At 38.7% G+C, this 21,369-nt stretch overlaps 1 protein-coding gene across 2 annotated transcripts in view; it reads right to left on the bottom strand.

Annotated features, from left to right (window-relative positions):
* Positions 1 to 10,980, bottom strand: part of LOC124776914 (KICSTOR subunit 2-like) — a 72,701-nt gene extending 61,721 nt beyond the window's left edge. Inside the window, exons 1-3 of one of the 2 annotated variants that reach the window (XM_047252125.1) lie at positions 10,817 to 10,980; positions 7,646 to 7,792; positions 962 to 1,110 (exon numbers count right to left, since the gene is read on the bottom strand). In XM_047252125.1, the coding sequence (XP_047108081.1) occupies positions 962 to 1,110; positions 7,646 to 7,792; positions 10,817 to 10,900 (380 nt within the window). In that variant the 5' untranslated portion in view covers positions 10,901 to 10,980. The remainder of the gene's footprint in view (positions 1 to 961; positions 1,111 to 7,645; positions 7,793 to 10,816) is intronic. The other variant, XM_047252126.1, reaches the window with a different exon arrangement.
* Positions 10,981 to 21,369: the final 10,389 nt, after the last annotated feature.

The following is a 21,369-nucleotide window of genomic DNA, read 5'->3' as shown; positions in this document are numbered from 1 at the left end:
GTAAACATTTTTGTCAAATGCCAAGGATGGGACTTTGTTCCTGGTAGTTTACTTCTCTCTTGCAGTTCCAATATTTCATTGCTGTACTTACATAAATAATGTAGCCACATATGTTATTCCTAAGAAAAGGAGGGTGGAATGATTTTCTTTTACTAGATTGGTATTTGCTATGACAGTGTTCATACAGTTTAACATTACTTGAAGTTGCTTTGTACCATGATTGTGGGCTTTACAAGACAATCATAAAGAAAAATTTTGTTTAATTAATAAAAAACATTGGTAGCACAGTACAGGACAAAAGGTATTAGAGACAATGATCAACAGTTTTTATCCTGTCAATAGGCCAATAAACTCTTCCCTATCACTGCCACCACATACAGCCTAATAAGAAGTTCTCATGACTGATAAGCCAACTAATTTCTCACATACAGACATAGAGCTCACAAAATGTACAAATATTTATGTTTCCATTACACAAGCAAAGTACATTTGGCACTTGAAATCTTTTGTATTGCGGACAGTACCCACTGAATCATTTACATCTATTGCGTTCCTGTCCACTGTACTCCGGTTGTTCCTGTTTCGGTGATTGACAAGCAGAGTTGAGTAGATACCCATCCGTCATAGATATTGTTTAAGATAGCATAAATCAATGGTGAACATTACATTTCTCACTACACTTTCTGACTTACAGTGGTCTCAGACCACAATAAAGACACCAGAATTTTTTAGGTGTTTATGCATAGAGTTATAGGTGTTTATGCATAGAGTTAATTATAGTAACAGCAGGTGCGAAACATTTCCACTGCTTTCTACATGAAACAAGAAGTACATGTGCAGTGAATCAAATGCACTCCATTGTTCCTAACTTTTTCATACTTAATAACCAACATCATGTTGCATTTTTTCTCTTCTCAGAAAACATCAAATTCATTAGAATTAGCATCTAACAAAAGGATACAAGTCTATTAGTTCAATGCGAGCTGTTAAAAATTGTGTCAGCTGATTTGCAACAGTATTCACAGTTTTATCAGGCCCACTTGATCTCGTCAGCTCTTCCAAACGGCTCAGATCTGTACGTAAACCGTCATACATTGATTTGAGGGAGTTCTGAAAAACAAATAAAAGTTATGACAGAATGCTAGATTGAACACTTCTATGATAAATTGCTTCATCTGCTTTTTTATTTCCTACCACATTTATGATGTATGTTAAACTAAATAAATACTCTCTTTGTCAGAAGAGCTCCAGGACAGTTAAAAAAAAAAAAAAAAAAACTGCACTTACTACATAATGATCCTAGCTCCTATCACAGTAGTCCTAGGCTATCTATAAACAACTGTCAATGTTTCTGGGGATCTTGGAAGCAAGCCAGGGAATTTTCAACTGCGATGCTGGTAAGCTCATTTGCCACAGATCACTGGATTTCTGCGATATCTTGATGAAGCTTTCCTTTCGGTCGCCTTTTCACTCATGGAAAAAAGAGAAAATTGCATGGCAACAGGTTGGGCAAATATGCTGGATGTGAGATTGCAATAACAGAATTTCTGACCAGATACTTGGTAACAGATAAAGCAGTATGGGATCCTGCATTGTCATGCAGTAAGAACCAGTCCTGAGAATGCCACCCATCATGGCGGCAACATCGAATTGCTTGTCGCAAATGTCTCAACACTTTGATGTACAGAGTTTGGCTCTCTGTTTGGCCTGGAGGAACATACTCGCGGTGAACTAATCCTTTACAATCAAAGAATACGATTAAGATTGTCTTTATTCTCAAAGGTTGTCGTTCAACTTTTTCCGAGGCTGGTGATCCAGGACTCCGCCATTCAGCACTTTGATGCTTTATGTGAGGGTCATACAGGTGTCACCAAGTTTCATACCCAGAAATAGTCTTTGACAGAAATGTGGGGTCACATCTGGTTCTATCCAGTAGTTCAGAAGAAATTCATCTTTCCTCTTTCTGTTTGTCTGTTAGTGCATGAGGGACTAGTTCTACATCAAGTTTCCCTTTCCTAAATCCTTGTATAAAATCTTATGAGACACATCACAATTCAAATTAAGTTCTTCTGATATCACAAGCACAGCTACTTAATGGTCTTCTAGCAATAACTGCCTTACATGCTCAATGTTTGCACAGGTATGTGCGGTAGATGGGAGACCAGCTCTGGGATCATCTTGCACTGAATCTCTGCCTACAAGAGTCCTTTTGTGCCACTCGAAAACAAGACTTCTTGAAAGTGCTTGCTTAATCATCAGCCACATTTCACTAGGAGTTTTCCCAAGCTTAACATAGAACTTAATGCTCACTCTCTGCTCACAATCAGCATCCATTGTGTAACCGTAATTACCATGCCAGTAATGCACACTGAGTGTTCTTAAGCACAGCCCTGCCATCTGGTGAGTTTGCTAAGGAATTTCAAGGACACACACATACCAGGTAATATAAAAACAATATTTGTTCCTTTTTAGTATTGCAAACTGAGGAATTTTTCTGACAAAGAGAACACTACATAGGTTCCAGATTCTAAACCATTTTCATATGACAATGGGAAGTCCTTAGCAGAATGTAAAGAATGAAAGGAATATAGGTAATTGAGGTGCAGAGTGATTGGTAGGCACATAAGCAGGACTGGTCTTTTGCACCAACTAAGCATATTGTAACTTTGGCAGTCTTCTATGTTGACATAGCAGTTCCCCTGAATAAATGACCACTTCCAAACTGTGTCCAAAAACAGATTTGATCACCCAGAGGCAGAATAAGTTACTCAATACAACATGCTTGGTTTCAATGACTACCTCATGACCCATACAATCTGGACACCCTCCCCCCAATTAATAGCTTATCTGAAATATGTACACGGGAATGGTCTCTACAACATGTCCTTTGAACCCACAATCCTTCTGGTCTCAACCTTTGCTAGCCCATGTCTCACATTCTCCTCCACCATAGCCCAAATGCTGCCCATTTCACTTGTTCTACATCCCCACCCTCCTCCCTTAGCAGCTACCCCCTTCTTCTGTTTTCTTGCCTCTTCTCAGTCCACTCCTATATATACATCACTGTGCACCATAAGTATCTCCTGCTGCCTGCACTATAATGAGCTCACTGGTGTGGTGCCACATTTCTATCTCATGTATTTGCTGCCTTTTCATCCCAGCTGTCAGTCATCCTTCTCTCCAATCCTCCCTACACCTCCTTTCTCCTCTGATCCACTGCATCCAATAGAACCTCCCTCTTTACATAAGCTGCTATGCTAGTACAACATAGCTCTGAAAAGGACATCATCTGAATGCTTAACAACATTTGCAGTTTTGTTTTATGTGCCTACTGACCAATCAGTGCCTCACTATTTGGCGATTCAACGCCTTTACTCTGCCTAGTATTGAAATCATATTGTAAATGCTAAGTACAATATCCCTTACCGCTCCACTTTAAATAAATAAAATCACTTTCATTGTTCCTTAATTAATTTCACTTTTCTTCATTGACAAAACTCTTGTCTCTTTTGTTCTTCCAGCCCTAATGACTGTTGATTCCTCATTCCATACATTTACCACCTTTCTGATCACATCTTATTTGCTGTGTTACATTCTTGATTCCTTTCTTTCCATAGCCACAATTACATTTTTCACACACACACACACACACACACACACACACACACACACACACACACACACACACACAGAGAGAGAGAGAGAGAGAGAGAGAGAGAGAGAGAGTGTGTGTTTGTTCCATTCATAGTTCAAAAATAGAACCAGTACAATATGGCACAGTCCCAATCACAATACTGAAGCCACAAAGGAGCAGCTAGTTAAGGATTTGCTAATCACTATCAAGAGAGACAAATCTGTCATTTGGAGTTCTGCTGAGGATCATTTCTGGAGGCATCTGGAGACTTGGAAGCTGAATTACACGGTGCTGTCTGAATGAACTTTCTCATAAGTTTTTTGGACAGCTGCATGGTCACAGCACAAGCCATCCATCACATTTTTGCAACCTAAGGTTGTACTCTGTCTAACTGATTTGAAGCTACCATGATACTGAATGCTTGTACAACAATATGAAATTCAGCAGAATATGGAAGTTACTGGGATCAATCTTGAATCATTATAAAAAATGGTGGTTTTCAGTAATTAACAAAAATGTTGCTCAGTCACACAGTTTTTAATGTATGCTCATTTTTCACCTCACAGTGTCATTCTGCCACATAACAGTCCCAAAAAAAGTTACAGATTGTTCTTTTGGGAGGTAAAATGTACATCTGAAGAACTTACTAGTTACTTCTTAAAATGTTTTAGATTATTATAACCAAACCTAAATAAAAAGGTCACAAATATACAATTATTAACTGCATATTCAAAAAAGATGTGTTTATAATAAATGTCAACATTTTTTGGTACCAGCAATAAGTCGAAATAATCGCCCAGAATGAGGGCTGTTCAAAAAGTATCCAACATTTTACTAATTTCCAGAGTTCTGGAAGGCATGATGTCTGCAAATATTCTGGTTAACCAAACTATGCAATAAATTACACAGAATCAGCAAAGTTGCTGTATTAATTTCTTTTATTGTTTGAGGACGAATTTTGAGCCTAAGCTCATTATCAAATCATCCAATAAGCTATGCAATAACATACATTACAAAAGCTACATGAACTCTCATTAAGCGAATGAAGTTCAGAACCTTAATGCTTTATAATAAATATGTGTGTAACTAAAATGAAAATTCATGTGGCTCTTGTAATGTATGATATTGCATAGTTCATTGTATGATTTGGTTCAAATGGCTCTGAGCACTATGGGACTTATGTATGATTTGATAATGCGCTCAGGCTCAAAACTAGTCATCAACTAATAGAGGAAATTAATATAGCAACTTCGACAGTTCTCTGCCATTTATTACATAATTTGGTCATCCTATTTATAAAGTCTATCTTTATTCAGATACAACTATTTGACACTATTCACCTACAAGCATCGCTGGAAAAGCCCTTTGGTACAGTGTGCAGCTGCCCAATCAAATTTTGGATAATGCCTTCGTTTTTCTGAAATCTGGTCGCTTTCAAAGTTTTTTTTCAGTTTAGGGAAAAGCCAGAAGTCACTTGGTGCTAGGTCGGGGGGGTATAGGGAGGTTGAATAACCACATCCATGCTGTGTTTGGACAAAAGACTGTGAATTAATTGGGAACGACGAGTGGGTGCATTATCGTGGTGAAGGTGCCAACCGCCCATTGCTTACAAGTCTGATTGATTGTGTCTCATTGTTTCATGAAGGCATTGCAGAACCTAGTGGTAGCAACTCTTACTGACATTAGTACTTTCTGGAGCGTACTCATTACAAAACCACTGTAGTCAAAAAAGATGGTCAGCACAATTTTCACACTGTTGCGGACCTGCGTTGCTTTTTTGGGTCTCAGGGATGATGGGTGTTTCCACTGCAATGACTAGTTCTTTCTTTCTGGGTCAAACCCATAAACCCAGAACTCTTCACCAGTTGTCACTGTATTAAGAAACTTGGAATCACTGTTCACAGTATCGAGTCATGTCCTGAGTGATGTCTTGCTCAAAGTTGCTTTTACTCAGTTGTTAGCAACATTAGAATAAATCTTGCAAAGATCCTCCTGAGGACAAAATGTTCCATTAAAATGGAATGAATGGATCCAATACTAATTTTAGCCACATCTGCAAGTACTCCAGTCATGATCTGTCTGTCTGGGTCGACCGAAGCGCCCGATCCCACCCGTCGGCTTTGACCCGTGACGTAAGGCTGTTGTGGTGTGTGATGTCATGGCGGCGTGAGAGTGGCGTGTTTGTATGTGTCGTTTCGATGCGATCGGTGGTGCTCTCTGGTGGTGTGTTAGGTAATGTTTTTGGGCTTAGTTTGTGAGTGTGGCATCGTGTGTGAATTTTGGTAAATTGCTTTTTTTTATGTCAGGTAGGTATGGATATGACTGACAGGGTCAACAGTTTTTGGTTGTCGGCTATGATGGGGGACAGTGCGTTGTCTCTAATAAAATTTCTTCAATTATTCGGATTTTTGGATGAAGTCGTGAAGTGTTCAGTATTTCATTAATAAATGAGGCTTACTTAAAGTTCCGGCATCTCGGACCAGGTACGGCTGTATGTAGAGATGTCGTAAGGATAACAGGTCAAGGGAAGTGTTCGATCCCAATGTGTGGCTGTGAATGTTGGTATTGGTATCAGGAAATGTTTTTGAGCTATATAGGTCAAGGGAAGTGTTAGGTCCTAATTTATGGGATCGGGAGGTGCTGTTGAGCTATTTAGGTCAAGGGTAGTGTCCGATTCCAGATGATATTGTGTTTAGTGGTATTTAGGGAGATTTGTAATGTTGGTTTTTTTCGTCGTTTTGCGTGGTTTTGTATGGGGGTGGGTGTCTAAATTTGTTTATATTTTGTTTGTCCCCACCCAAAAACCCCGTTTCCCGGCTTGTCCCGTTAGTGTCATTAGTCTTTTTGTGGAACGTGTGTCTGTTTGTTTTTCGATGTATTTTCGTCCTCATAATGTGCACGTAACGACTTTATATGCGCCATATTGGAATCATTGTTTATGGTCGTTTCCGCCATAATTGTGACGTCATCGGTCAAAGCAGACGGGCGGGATCGGACGCTTCTGTATTTCCGTCTGTCTGCATCACCAGAGTCTTTATGTGGTCAATAAGAATTCTTCAGTGGATGTTGAGAGCCTACCTGAATGTGTGCCACTCTTCACTGATTTTTCCCACAACACAAAATCTGACTTAATGTGTTCACTTGTCAACAGTTAGCCAGCAACTGGTTGTTACTGCAATCATGAGAAAAACTAGGCTTGTCCACTGTGTATGCCTATAAACAAAGAGTGTGCATGCACCCCAATGACATTGTTGGTTTCAACAATAAAAAATAAGCTCAGATACTTTTTGAACAGCTCACATAGAACTTTTGGATCAGATAATGTAGCAGTGTAAAATTGTAAAAAAATTAGATTTCCTTTACAGTTTCTCGATATAGGCAATATTAATAACATTCATTTCAAAATGCACCACCTACAATACTTTCCAATTTTCTTAAACTTTGTCCCGGTTTACACATGTCAAACACTAATGACTTCCTGGGTATTTTTCCAGTAAAGTTAAAAAAAAAAGTGTGTTTACTTATGTAAAGAGATCTGTACACTGTCGAGCAATGGAAAATCCAGGATAGAGTAATGACAATACTGTAAGAATAGACTCCTTCTCGCCATATAGAGGAGATGTTGAGTTGCATACAGGCACAACAGAATGACTGCTACACATTTGAGCTTTTCAGCCAAATGGCCTTCTTCTAAAGTAGAAAACACACACATATTCATGCAAGCACAACTTGCACATGCATGAGCACTGTCTCTGGCCAACAAATCCAGCCTCAGTGCCCACACACAGTGGTCAGATCCATGTGAGTTGTGCTTGCAAGAACATCCATGTGTGTGTGTCTTCTATTTTAGAAGAAGGCCTTTTGGCTGAAATCTCAAATGTATAGCAGTCTTTCTGTTGTGCTTGTTTGTGACTCAACATCTCTTCTATATGGTGAATAGAGGTCTTTATTAATGATATGTACATTGCATTTTACTTGTCATTAATAGATATTCTTAACAAAAATACTTACATCTTTGCGTAGGAAGCCTTTATTTTTTGTTACAAAAAACCCTAAATCAACATAGGAACGTTCAGCAAGTGCTACCTGAGACAAATGTGTTAGCAGCATTCCCCATGGTCCTGTTAGCCCAAGTCGCGAAATCTCTCGTTCTTTTTCCTGTATCAAAGAATACAAATGGTCGAGGAAAATGCATGAAAAAGGAGACCATATAGAAATATTGAAAACATGTGAAATTATGAGAACAGATTTATAGTGAATAACAAATCAAAGAAGCAAGAAGTTTCTATTTGCAGAACTATTCCCTTTAAGGGTAATGACAGGGCACAAACAATGTTAACAGCTTAATTACATAAACCGTCATCACGGATATAGGTTGATCATTTCCAATGCTGACGTTACATTACAAATGACATAAATACTATTCCGGTTTATTCCCTGAAGAAACAAGATGTAGGATTGTAAATACCTCATGAAGCCGAGATTACATAAAACAGTTAACTGTGGGAAAATACTAAAATTATATGTAGAAAAGAAAACTCAAAGTTATACAAGAATTACATATATGATCTGTAACTCCACCATACTGTGACATCCTGGCTTTGTTTTCAAGCTCAGCTACTTTTTTAAACTTTGGAAATGATACTGAAAGTGATAAACTCTTCCTTCATTACTGTCATCGGTGGTTATCAATCCATTTAATACTGTGTCCTATCATTTGGCAATAACTTCTAGTACATGAGAAATCCATACAGGAACATGCCTCAAACAATTATCACTAGAATGTAATATCAATAGACTTTCATAGTGACACATCATGACTTGAAACATGACAGTCCAAGAAATTCTGCAAAATACTACTTTATATTGAAACCAGTGAAAAACTGAAACTAACTAACTATCAAGGTCTACAAAACGTGTGTTATCTAATATGGATCTGTATGTACATTTTTTTTACAAAATTAGAAAAAAAGCTTGCTTTTTGTGTGAATGATGAATTCACAGTTACACTCCACTGCACTCACAACCATGCAAAGAGAAACGTGGCTGAGTACCAGTGGACAATTGTTACTGTCTGTGGGTTCTCAGGCTATTTCCCCCCCCCCCCCCCCCCTCATAACATGATTCCTGAGGACAGTGCATGCACTAGAGATAGCCTATTGTCAAGTAACAAATACTAAAATCTTTCAATGGCCTTTTTCACCTTTCCTCATGTTATTCCACAACTGATTTTTTCCACAGCAGAATCTCGGAGTAAGTTGTAATAAAATAATTCACAATATTTCTTTCCATCACTGAACAATTCACTTCCTCATAGGAACTTTGAGAACTCCATAAGTTTTACGGAATTTCGTGAGATATCCCTGACTGTGTCAAACGGGTGTACAAGAGCATGAAAAGTGGCATTCGCTTTGAAGCTGTCCTATCCAACAAGTTAACAGTGCTCTGCATCAGGTGTGGGGGTGCTGCAACGGCTGTTGTTCATCATAGTCATGGACACTATTCCATGAGGTTGTGTCTGAAGGTCTTCTTCTGCACTGATGATGCCATGAGTGTTGCATTCGTAAGACTAACATTACAGCAACAAGTATAGGCATCACATGATTGTGCTCATGTTGGACTCTGATTATCACAAAACAGGCTACGTGGAGTCAAATTTCTGATTACGGAATACTCCAAACTGAAAGGTGATGTCTAAGGAAGATATACAAATTAGTGTCATTTAGAAAGTGTGGCAGTGATATCAGTGGCAAATCAGTGAGAATCAAGGTAATCTAGCCGCTAGGTAAGAGCTTACCAAAGTCCTAACACATTTGAAAGCTGAGATACATAAGAGACACATCCATCCTGAACTCTGGACGGCACAAATGTTGGATAACAGCAGCAGCCACTGAATGACATACATATACTAGGAAATGTGTATGTCCCCAGGTGACTGTCTCCAACAATATAATATGGCAACAATCTTGCATAGCTCTCATTAGACAGAAAAATAAGAAAAGCCAGCTTCCGAGATGTGGACTTGTCCTGCAAGCATCTTGTCCTCTAGAGTCCAAAACTCCATACACAGTGGAAAGCAATGAGCGGTAGTTGTGTCAACAATCTAAGTTCAAACTGGAAGAGTAGCTAAGCCATGCCCCTGAAATGTAACACTGACTAAAGTGTAAAAAGTTTTGAGATTCGTCTACTACTGCAATTTTACGTAACCTTTTCCAAAATAGCTGTCACAATACATCTACTATTCAACAATAAATACTGAAAAAACTGAATCTACAAACGATACTTGAATAAATCTGTTCTGCATCTAACTGGTTTCAGTTCTGCATAAAATATCAATATTGGGTCAAGGAACATAAATTGAAGCAACATTAAAATGTTATCGAATGAATAAACATAGCGGCACGGTAGTTTAAAAATCTTCAATCGTCACTTATGGGCGATATCACTGATTTTGGTTGCATCTGACGGAAACTTTACCCATCTGCCTAGTACGACTATTCGTATTTACCCTGTGGACGAATCTCTACTTGTACTATTTGGAAGTAATAGGGAAAAAATTTAAGTGCTATTGAAAGTTTATGCTGGTCTGATATTGGTGGCCGGAAAGTACTCTTAAACATGATATTTGTCATCTGGTCTACTACAAATTTTCAATGCTACACTAAACGAATTATAATAATAACACACTTTAGTCTTCTAATCGTATAACTTTCGTTTAAGAGCAAAAGGTCTAAAAGTTTCAAAACAAGAGGATGGGGATGTTATTACGATTAGCGAATGATAATGAAACTGACGAATCTCCGAGATACAGGTTTTCTACGATTTATATTTCTGCCTCTCATAACAATTCTCTATATACATATATGTAAAGTTTTTACGTGTCAACATCACATTCCCAACACTTCAGAACAACAATTCGTACTAAAATGACGCTTTTTGGAGAGAGCTTCGATGCAGTGTACCACAGAAACATTGTTTTCTCACAGAAATAATATTTGCAACCCCTAGAATTACAAATTTTTGAACCTAATATTAATAACATTAAATCAGACGAATAGAATAACAAAGCCGAACATATCGTTTTATCACAGGGACCCACAAACGGGGAAAATTTTTTGCGCAAGAAAATCGTCTGATCTGTACGTTTGTTTGCTAGAGTCTTAAAGCGAAGATAATGCCCACCGCTAGCTCCCTGGCCTTTTCAAAATTAAGCTGCGACACATTATTAAAAAAGTCATTTAAGAACTCTTCCTGGTGGTCTGTCATCGCGGAAAAAATATCACACACATGCACATCTACACATCCATAACAATAAACACAACATTGACACTTGGTACAAGTAAACACAATCAGTGAAATTTAGGCACAGATACTCCTCCCCCAGACATAGTCACCTGACAGTTTATGAAGCATTTGGGCGAAACCTATGTATTTTATAATACACATTTCCATCAGCAATACATATTACACAAAATTTTCGCACAACGAATAGAGGCTGACTTCGATATCATATGGTGCCGTTTACTATTATTTATTATCCATATTTAAGCATTAAAAATGCAATCGACATCATCTTTTGTGTTCATACACAATACAAGTAAATCCATATTGTTAAAGATACTTAAGATCATTATTGTCTACACAATTGTCCAACATGCTACACATGAAATGTACAATATATTCACATGTATAAATTTATTATAGATTAAAATATATTGGTATATAAGATCAGCTTTAGGAGAAATTTTGATCTGTAATATTGTATAAAATGCTTTTTTTTCTACAAGCCATTTCTTGTCGCGTTTTTAAATATAGCCTGTGACACATTGTGTGCCTGTACTGGCAACATGTTAATAGTTTTACCCCCTACATATATATATATATATATCGTGAGTTTGCTTATATCTAGCGATTGGGATGTCGGTCTGCTGTTTTAGGTGTATGTTATATTGATGGACAGATCGACATAGTTTCTGACAGCGTTAGTTTTCTTTTATATATATATTAGAACTTAGAATGAAAAGGGATATAACTGTTGGTATCTTAATTTTTTAAAATGTGATATGGAGAGTCATTTTTTGTGACTCCACAGATGCTTTCTTTTATCAAACGAGAACTTTTTTTGCTTAAGGGAATTCCCCCTTAACAAACAGCATTTGTCAAGCTGATGCAGTAGTTTAATTCTAACACAAAAATTTAGTTTATATATATATATATATATATATATATATATATATAAAACATACTCACTAATTACAGATTAAGGATATAACCGGCGTGACTCTTCGATATACATTTTCAATCAAGATATATCCGAAGAAGTTTCGAGGAAGCTCAGTCATTGGCGCCATCTTTAATGCATAAGCTAAAGAGAATATTTACAGTTTTCAATGATTAATACACAATTCACTGATTTGGAATCATTTACTGGCTGCTCTGAGGCGATCGCTAATTTCCTGCCTCAGTGTTCCTAAGTCTTTCCCAAACGACAAAAGTTGTATTATCTGGTTAGAGTGTGGATTTACACCACATAATACTGGGCACGAAATTTACATGTATTATGAACAACAAGTGAACCCTGTGGAATGCCCTGCGTCATATCCAAGAAATTTGACCTCATATAGTTGAACTGTACAGTCTGTATTCTGTCACTCGGATATTATCTCATCACAGGTAGTTCTGAACCACTAAAAGTATAGTTGTAGAGTTTTTATAGCACATTTACGTGGCTGACTTGAATCAAGTGCCTTGGCGAGATTCAGAAGTATAGTACTTACAGATATCCTCGATTGAAATGAAGATATCATAAATGAAACAATACTGTCAACTGTGACTACGTATGCTCTCCTGTTGTAATAACTGATAACATTCTTTTTGATTCTGCAGGTGGATCATGAGTGATCTTGACATAATATTTCCATGGTACGTTTGGGCGCCATCTTCAAGTGAATATGTTTGTGCACGAACGCGCTGGAACTCTCACAAACAGTTCTGGTGACTACGTGCACCAGCATACTCACTTGAAGATTGCAGCCAAGTGGATGGCTGTGGAATTGTGTCAATATGATTCATGATCGCGCTGGAGCCCTGAGAAGAATATTATCAATATTTTCAACAGCTTTTTTTGACTAGAAGCTGGACGTGAAGCTATATTGTGAGTCACTAAGAATGTTCTTCACAGACACATGTTGAGTGATTTGGAACTTAGAGAAATATTCCAGTAGTACTTTCGAAAGGATGGGTACAAGTGAGACTGGGTGGTAATTATTAGTACAAGACTTGTCATCTTTCTTGTGCAGAGAAGCAATAACCGTCATTTAACTAAACGTCTCTTCAAGTCTCTTTAAAACTTCTCTCAGAAAGCAAGTCGTGCAGAGATGTCAGTCACTATTTATTTTATGTATTTATTTATTTTCATTTGGTCCAGTAAATCACGTTTATTACATTGTCCATACACATGACATAGGACTAGGCAGGGGTAACACAGTTAATTTATAATTACAATCGTTATTAAGTGAGACTACATGATCAACACAATGCACACAACAGTAACATAAAATAACATAAAGTGGCATGCTACACTCTTTGTATCTACGATATAGGGCAAGCAAGGAGGAACACAATTAATTTATCACTATAGTAGTTAATAAGTGAGACTACATGATCTACACAATCAAGATCAGTAATAATATAAACTGACATAAAATATAATTATACAATAAACAATATTTAGTTAATTAGGTTAAGTGATTATGACGTTTCAGAAAGAGAGTTGAAGCATCAGTTAAGCAAGAACTGTTCCATCTTTACTTTAAATGTATTTAATGTCAGTAGACATTTTAAATAAGAAGTTATATGGTTATATATCTTGATGAAACATCAAATGCTGTTTTAAAGCGAGTCACTCATTAAAAACATCATAAAAGTGCAGTAATTCTAGAAGACTAATACAAAACCAACAATAGTCTGTAGTGAAGGCAAGAAGTTTCTATAATGACAACTGACAACATTCAAAGATCAATAACGTTAAATAAACACTAATACTTTCACACTCTCCCACAACCTTTTATATATATGATGAAGCAGACACAATACCAACAAGTACCTTTGTCATCTGTAGCCTTGTAAATGGTAACCCTTTGGTCAGAATGTTTGGTGCCTCTCCTCTAGTTGGTGTGTAATCCTCCCTTACCCTCTTCTCAGTAACCGGTTGACAAATGTAATGATACATTCTCTTTATGTTTTTTGATTGTGTATAAAACAGTGATCTATTAATTAATTTGGTAGCATTTTCGTGTTCTACTTGCAAAATAGGAGCTGAAGGACTCATCCACAGCTATAATTTCTTTCAGAAGTCGATTGAACCATACAAGTGATTTGCAAGATCCACTTGTAGCCACATATTATCTCTCTATCCAAAAATAAGCAAAATGTTACTGTAAGTAACTTTTCTATGCATCTGATCCCCATGAAACTTGAGGAGACTGCCACTTGTTAATATCTTGTGCCTCTATCCCCATCACGATCAGCATCACTCTAAGCTTCAGTGTTACAGTAGTCATCCTTCTCAAACCTAATATTATCTGCAATTGTTGATTTATGATTCCCGAATATTCTTTTGAGCAATGCAAAATACATCTGTGTCTGGTCTTATAACTTGTCTTAACTACATCAAAGGCAAACAATTTCCGACTGAAGTTTAGTATTATTAAAAGGAAGAGACTCACCCAGTATCCACCCTAGTTCAATGGATGAAAATAATGGTTTTTAATCTGGCATACCTCATTTTTCTAAAACTCGCTTCCCGTGTATAGACTGATTTACTCGAATAAAATTGTCAAATTTCTTGATTTGCAAGCCCAGGAAGTAATCAGTCTTTTCTACAGAGATCTGAAATCATTTACCCAACTGTTGAATAAACTCAGTCGTTGCATCAATAGAGCCCATAGCAAATCCATCAACATTAAACAGCAGTACCGGCTTTTCCCCATAGAACACATGTGGATCTATACAGCTCCCTGTGACCTATATTCAGTAAGATATTTAACAGTACATCCACACTGGCATTTTGAGGCTTCCTTTTAACCATACAGATTCTTCAGTAATTTGCATACACACCCTTTACCATCATCAAAGCCCTCTGCTGGATAAATGCAGACTTCCTCCTCCAAAATATTATTAGGAAGTGTTGTCCAAAATGCCTTATACACCAATCATGTTGAATTCCAAAACTCAACAGTGCACACGTGATCTCAAAATTGTCACAGGGCTAAATGTTTCAATGTAAACTATTCTAAAACGTTGAGCAAAATCATTTAATTTTGTAGCAAAAACGCATCACTTTTTGGTTGCGATATTTGTTATAGTTCTGCAAACTACGCACCATATTTTATTTTTCTACAAACCATTCATTTGTTCCTCCATTCCTTTCTTCCATTCTTCAGTATTTTCGAACCGCATTGCTCGTTTATAATTCCTCCTTTGCATACACAGATACATTTTCACCACTGGATGTTACAACACAATTGCCATATTGTTTTTGAAAAAGACCTATTATTTGCCACCATTTTTAACTATTTGATTTAATCCTTTATGTTGAGTTTTCTAAACAAAGCATAAGTTACAAGGTTCACCTGGGCAAAATCAAACATTTTCAAAGTATCACTCTGTTCCTTTCTGTCCATTGAATACCTGTACATTAATTCGTCCTGTACCACATGCTTCAATTTGTACATCATTTTTGGCATTATCCACCTCCTTGGAGTTTCAAATGTTTCATATGTAGCGAACCACTCACGTTGATTCGTTTTGCAATGTGTCACAGTACTGTCAATATACCATTCATCACACTACAGTTTGTTTATACATAGAGAAAAAAATCTCGTGTCTCACCATTGTAACTTTCTTCTCGGTTTTTGAACTACCTGCATGGAAACGACTTTTTCATCTTCCCACTGTTGTTAAACTAGTTGACAGTATAGTACAGTCTTCTCTTTTGTCTACACTAGTACATTCATTTGATCAGTGGCCATTTTACTTACATAAAACAAATCAAACTCTTTTCATGGGTGACCTACTTACTATGTGAAAAGCATTTTCTATGTTCATTCTGTTTTTATAATGAGCGTTTTGATATACTTACTTTAGATGTAATTTGATTGCACCATTGTTGCTGTCTGTTATACTTCATTTTCGACATCATTGCTGTCGCAATACTTTATCATCATGATCTGTTATTTTCAGCTCATAATTTGACCACTGTTTTCGTAATGTATTCCATGTTTTCTCTTCAACAGGAAAATTGTACCATGTAACACAAACGTAGTTGAACTTATTGAGCAACATTGGCAAAAACTGTCCACAAAGATCACTGTCATCGATCAGTTCATTATCAAAGGAAGTTGATTTTGTATGACATCAAATTTGGCTAGATGGCCTTCTATACCACCAGCACTTTCTCTGATAATGTCATGAAATTTATATCTAAGTAAATCAGTAAACATCATAAACCTTATCTAGCCTATCACAAATATTCTAGGTGATCTTGCATTCCCCAATAAGAGGTAAAGGCTTTGGGTCAAGTGATAGTATAAGTGGTTTTCTTACATTGGTTGACTGTTCCATCATTGCATTATGAATGAAACACACACAATGCTGAAGTAATATTCTACAGTATTGTAGAATATTGCGCCATTATTGTGTATGTTGCATTCGTAATGCAGTTCCTTGTTCTTGCATTAGCTATTGCCCATTTATCAGGATTGGTTTCGTAATTTTGCCCATATTTTTCTTGCTTGGTCAGCTCACCATTTATGACATCAAAAATTTTGTCACACTCTAAGATGCTTCTTATTATGTTTCCCTAAGTTCCCCAGTTTTCTTCGCTAATAAGTTTTTCAATTTACTCTCTTTTGTCAGACATTGTGTCGCCTTTTGCATTTCTATAACTTCGAGTTATTGATGAAATCTGCTGCAACTGTTGCACTTCATGATAACTTTACCAACCACACTCTGCTAACATGTTGATAAAACACACACACACACACACACACACACACACACACACACACACATATATATACACTCCTGGAAATGGAAAAAAAGAACACATTGACACCGGTGTGTCAGACCCACCATACTTGCTCCGGACACTGCGAGAGGGCTGTACAAGCAATGATCACACGCACGGCACAGCGGACACACCAGGAACCGCGGTGTTGGCCGTCGAATGGCGCTAGCTGCGCAGCATTTGTGCACCGCCGCCGTCAGTGTCAGCCAGTTTGCCGTGGCATACGGAGCTCCATCGCAGTCTTTAACACTGGTAGCATGCCGCGACAGCGTGGACGTGAACCGTATGTGCAGTTGACGGACTTTGAGCGAGGGCGTATAGTGGGCATGCGGGAGGCCGGGTGGACGTACCGCCGAATTGCTCAACACGTGGGGCGTGAGGTCTCCACAGTACATCGATGTCGCCAGTGGTCGGCGGAAGGTGCACGTGCCCGTCGACCTGGGACCGGACCGCAGCGACGCACGGATGCACGCCAAGACCGTAGGATCCTACGCAGTGCCGTAGGGGACCGCACCGCCACTTCCCAGCAAATTAGGGACACTGTTGCTCCTGGGGTATCGGCGAGGACCATTCGCAACCATCTCCATGAAGCTGGGCTACGGTCCCGCACACCGTTAGGCCGTCTTCCGCTCACGCCCCAACATCGTGCAGCCCGCCTCCAGTGATGTCGCGACAGGCGTGAATGGAGGGACGAATGGAGACGTGTCGTCTTCAGCGATGAGAGTCGCTTCTGCCTTGGTACCAATGATGGTCGTATGCGTGTTTGGCGCCGTGCAGGTGAGCGCCACAATCAGGACTGCATACGACCGAAGCACACAGGGCCAACACCCAGCATCATGGTGTGGGGAGCGATCTCCTACACTGGCCGTACACCACTGGTGATCGTCGAGGGGACACTGAATAGTGCACGGTACATCCAAACCGTCATCGAACCCATCGTTCTACCATTCCTAGACCGGCAAGGGAACTTGCTGTTCCAACAGGACAATGCACATCCGCATGTATCCTGTGCCACCCAACGTGCTCTAGAAGGTGTAAGTCAACTACCCTGGCCAGCAAGATCTCCGGATCTGTCCCCCATTGAGCATGTTTGGGACTGGATGAAGCGTCGTCTCACGCGGTCTGCACGTCCAGCACGAACGCTGGTCCAACTGAGGCGCCAGGTGGAAATGGCATGGCAAGCCACTACATCCAGCATCTCTACGATCGTCTCCATGGGAGAATAACAGCCTGCATTGCTGCGAAAGGTGGATATACACTGTACTAGTGCCGACATTGTGCATGCTCTGTTGCCTGTGTCTATGTGCCTGTGGTTCTGTCAGTGTGATCATGTGATGTATCTGACCCCAGGAATGTGTCAATAAAGTTTCCCCTTCCTGGGACAATGAATTCACGGTGTTCTTATTTCAATTTCCAGGAGTGTATATATATATATATATATATATATATATATATATATATATATACACATATACATATTAAACACCGATACTTGCATTATATAACTCAAGTAGTAGATAATCCTGTTTTGCATAAGCTTGTACCCACTGTGTTTGTGGGCAGATTAAGTTTCTGTCTGGCTTCTTATGTGTGTGAATCATAGTTCAGTTTGAGGACTTTTCTTTTTTAAGCTACTACCTTCGTAAAGATTAATATTTCATACATGTACAAACAAGGCAGACGCAAATTTATTCTTTTAAAGGAGGTCTCCACGAATTTAGCTAACCTTATCACTCTAAAAATCTTTTTTCCATATTTTAAAGTTTTTTAAGTTGTGGAGTTGTTCTGTAGATCAGCAGAAAATCAGATAGTGCCCTGGTACAACGCCATCACTGACGAGCAACTTGCTTTTTTAGTAAGATGATGATATTTGGTTTGTCGGGCACTCAACAGAGCGGTTATCAGCGCCCACACAAATTCCCAGTCTTTACTCAGTCCAGCCTCGCTACTTCTATGAATGATGATTAAATGATGAGGACAACAGAAACACCCAGTCCCCAGATGGAGAAAATCACCAACCCAGCCAGGAATCGAACCCAAGACCCTGTGGTCCAGAGGCAGCAATGCTAGCCACTAGACCACGAGCTGCAGACGTTTTTAGTAAGAATCCTATTGGCTTACATAAGTCTATTTAGTTTTTTATTTAGATTGTTAAGGTACATCTATCACATCATATCCTCCTCAATACATATCCCTGAAAATTCTGTATGACTCAAATTTAAGACATTTTTCCCTTTAATTTTGAAATTAGTTTTTGCAGGATGGAGGTTTTGTATGACACGAAAGCTAACTACCACAGTTTTTTTTAGATTTTTTGGTTATCCAGTTGGTTCTGGACCAATCCACTAAACTTTTCCTAATTGATGCTACAGTTTCCTGAAGATTTTTCTCACCTTCTGATGTAGTTAGTATGTTAGTGTCATCTGGAAAGAGTATATGGTACTGTCATTTATTTTATTGCCCATTCACTTAAATTCAGGAGAAAAAGTACAGGTGCCAGGACCAGCCCTTGTGGGACGATATACTTGATTTCTTTACTTCTTATTACTGTTAAAACCAGAAATTTTTTGTGTTTCGTTGCCTTTGTATTTTATTTCCATAATATACTGACGATCATTGTGGTATGCTTGGATCCATATTTTGGACTGCCCTGCAGTTACGCAACATCTTCATTTATAAGGTTGAAGGTAATGCTGCCATCAAGAAATGTTCCAGATACGGAACTTCATTTAAAAAATTAAAACTTGCTGATTTGACTTTCCAGCTCTGAACCCATACTGCAAGTTTTTATTAGTATTTCTTTATTCGAGAAGGCTTTTCTGAGGAACATTTTTTCCATAATTTTGTTGAAGCCTGAAAAAACTGAACCTGGCCTACAACCATCAGTTTCGGATTTGGCGCCATTTTTACGCAGTGGTATAAATTTTGCAGCTTTTAGTCTTTCTAGAAATTACCCCTATTTGATTTTGTGTTGATAATCCTGTACCGACTTGATCTATAGCCCTGTAATTGTTGCCACCACACTTCACCAGCCAGCCCATTTTGCTGAGTGGTTCTAGGCGCTTCAGTCTGGAACCACGCGACCGCTACGGTCGCAGGTACGAACCCTGCCTTGGCCATGAATGTGTGTGTTGTCCTTAGGTTAGTTAGGTTTAAGTAGTTCTAAGTTCTAGGGGACTGATGACCTCAGACGTTAAGTCCCATAATGCTCAGAGCCATTTGAACACTTCACCAATTCCTATAATATTTAACTTCAACCCATCCATTTCCCTTTTCAAATTCTCTAACCTACCCCTCTACATGATTAAGGGATCTATCATTCCACACTCTGATCTGTGGAATGCCACTTTTGTTTCTATTGATGACGACATTCTCCTGGGTTGTCCCCTCCCAGAGATCTGAATGGGGAACAGTTTTAACTCCGGAATATTTTACACAAGGGGACGCTGTCATCATTTAACTATACAGCCAAGCTGATCACCCTTGGGAAAGTTACGGCTGTAGTTTCCTCTTACTTTCAGCCACATGCAGTACTAACATAGCAAGCTCACATTGGCTATTGTTACAGGGCCAAGTCAGTAAATAATCCAGAGTGCTGCCTTTCCAACTACCGAAAAAGCTGCTGCACCTCTTCAGGAACCACAGGGTAGTCTGGCCTCTCCACAGATACCCCTGGGCTGTGGTTGTATCTACAGTATGGTTACCTGTAACACTGAGACACACCAACCCTCTGCACCTTGACAAGGTCCGTGGTTCGTGGCATTCTGGCCAGAGTGGTAGGAAACAGCAGTCTTATGTGCATGATGTGTGCTAGCTTTTTGTTGCGCCTGTCTGAAACTCAATGCGTCATCTTTACAGTGAGTATCCATCTATCATTTTCATAATATTTTTCGTAGAACTAATTTTCACACGTGAACACCACGTCTAATCAAAGCTGGCAGTTGATACAATCATTCTGATCCATACAAAGGTTGTGCTGACCAACCCCACATATTAAAATCTATCCTAATGCATGTCTCAAACCTGTGATTTGCACACACTAGTCGCTGATGCTACCCTCATACCACAGATGTCTGCTGTGCTGACTCATGCGACACCTAGATATGTAACATCCAAAACACCATAATGTACGCTGGTGGTTATTACCCATATTTCTGGGTGGCTCATAGAGACTGCTGCAACTTCCCATATTGCTAGTCGCTAAGCAACTTCATTAGTTTATTTAGAACTTGTTTCCAAAATATTTTACCTGCATGTTTTTCCACAATCAGTTTTGAAAGTTAATGTTAGAATTCGTTCCATAATTCAACATATTCGTTGTTTAAAATATACTGCACAGGCCAAACCAAAGAATGTTGATACGGGAACCATCGGTATAACAGTTGTAAATTGTAGTAGCTGGGTTGGGAAAGTATCAGAGCCTCAAGCGATAATAGAAAGCGCTTATGCTCAAATTGTTAAAGGCACTGAAAGCTGGCTAAAGCCAGAGATAAGCTCAGCTGTAATTTTTGCAAAGAACCTGACGGTCTTCTGAAAGGACAGGCTAAACACAGTTGGCAGTGGAGTGTTTGCTGCTGTTAGAAATAGTTCATCTTGCTGCGAAATTGAAGTAGGTAGTTCCTGTGAGTTAGTATTGGCAGAGGTAACTGTTACCAATCGGAATATA

This window comes from Schistocerca piceifrons, chromosome 2 (assembly GCF_021461385.2).
Source record: "Schistocerca piceifrons isolate TAMUIC-IGC-003096 chromosome 2, iqSchPice1.1, whole genome shotgun sequence".
Taxonomy (NCBI): Eukaryota; Metazoa; Arthropoda; class Insecta; order Orthoptera; family Acrididae; genus Schistocerca; species Schistocerca piceifrons.
Note: the sequence above shows the minus strand (reverse complement) of the source record. Positions and strands in the feature narration are given on the sequence as shown.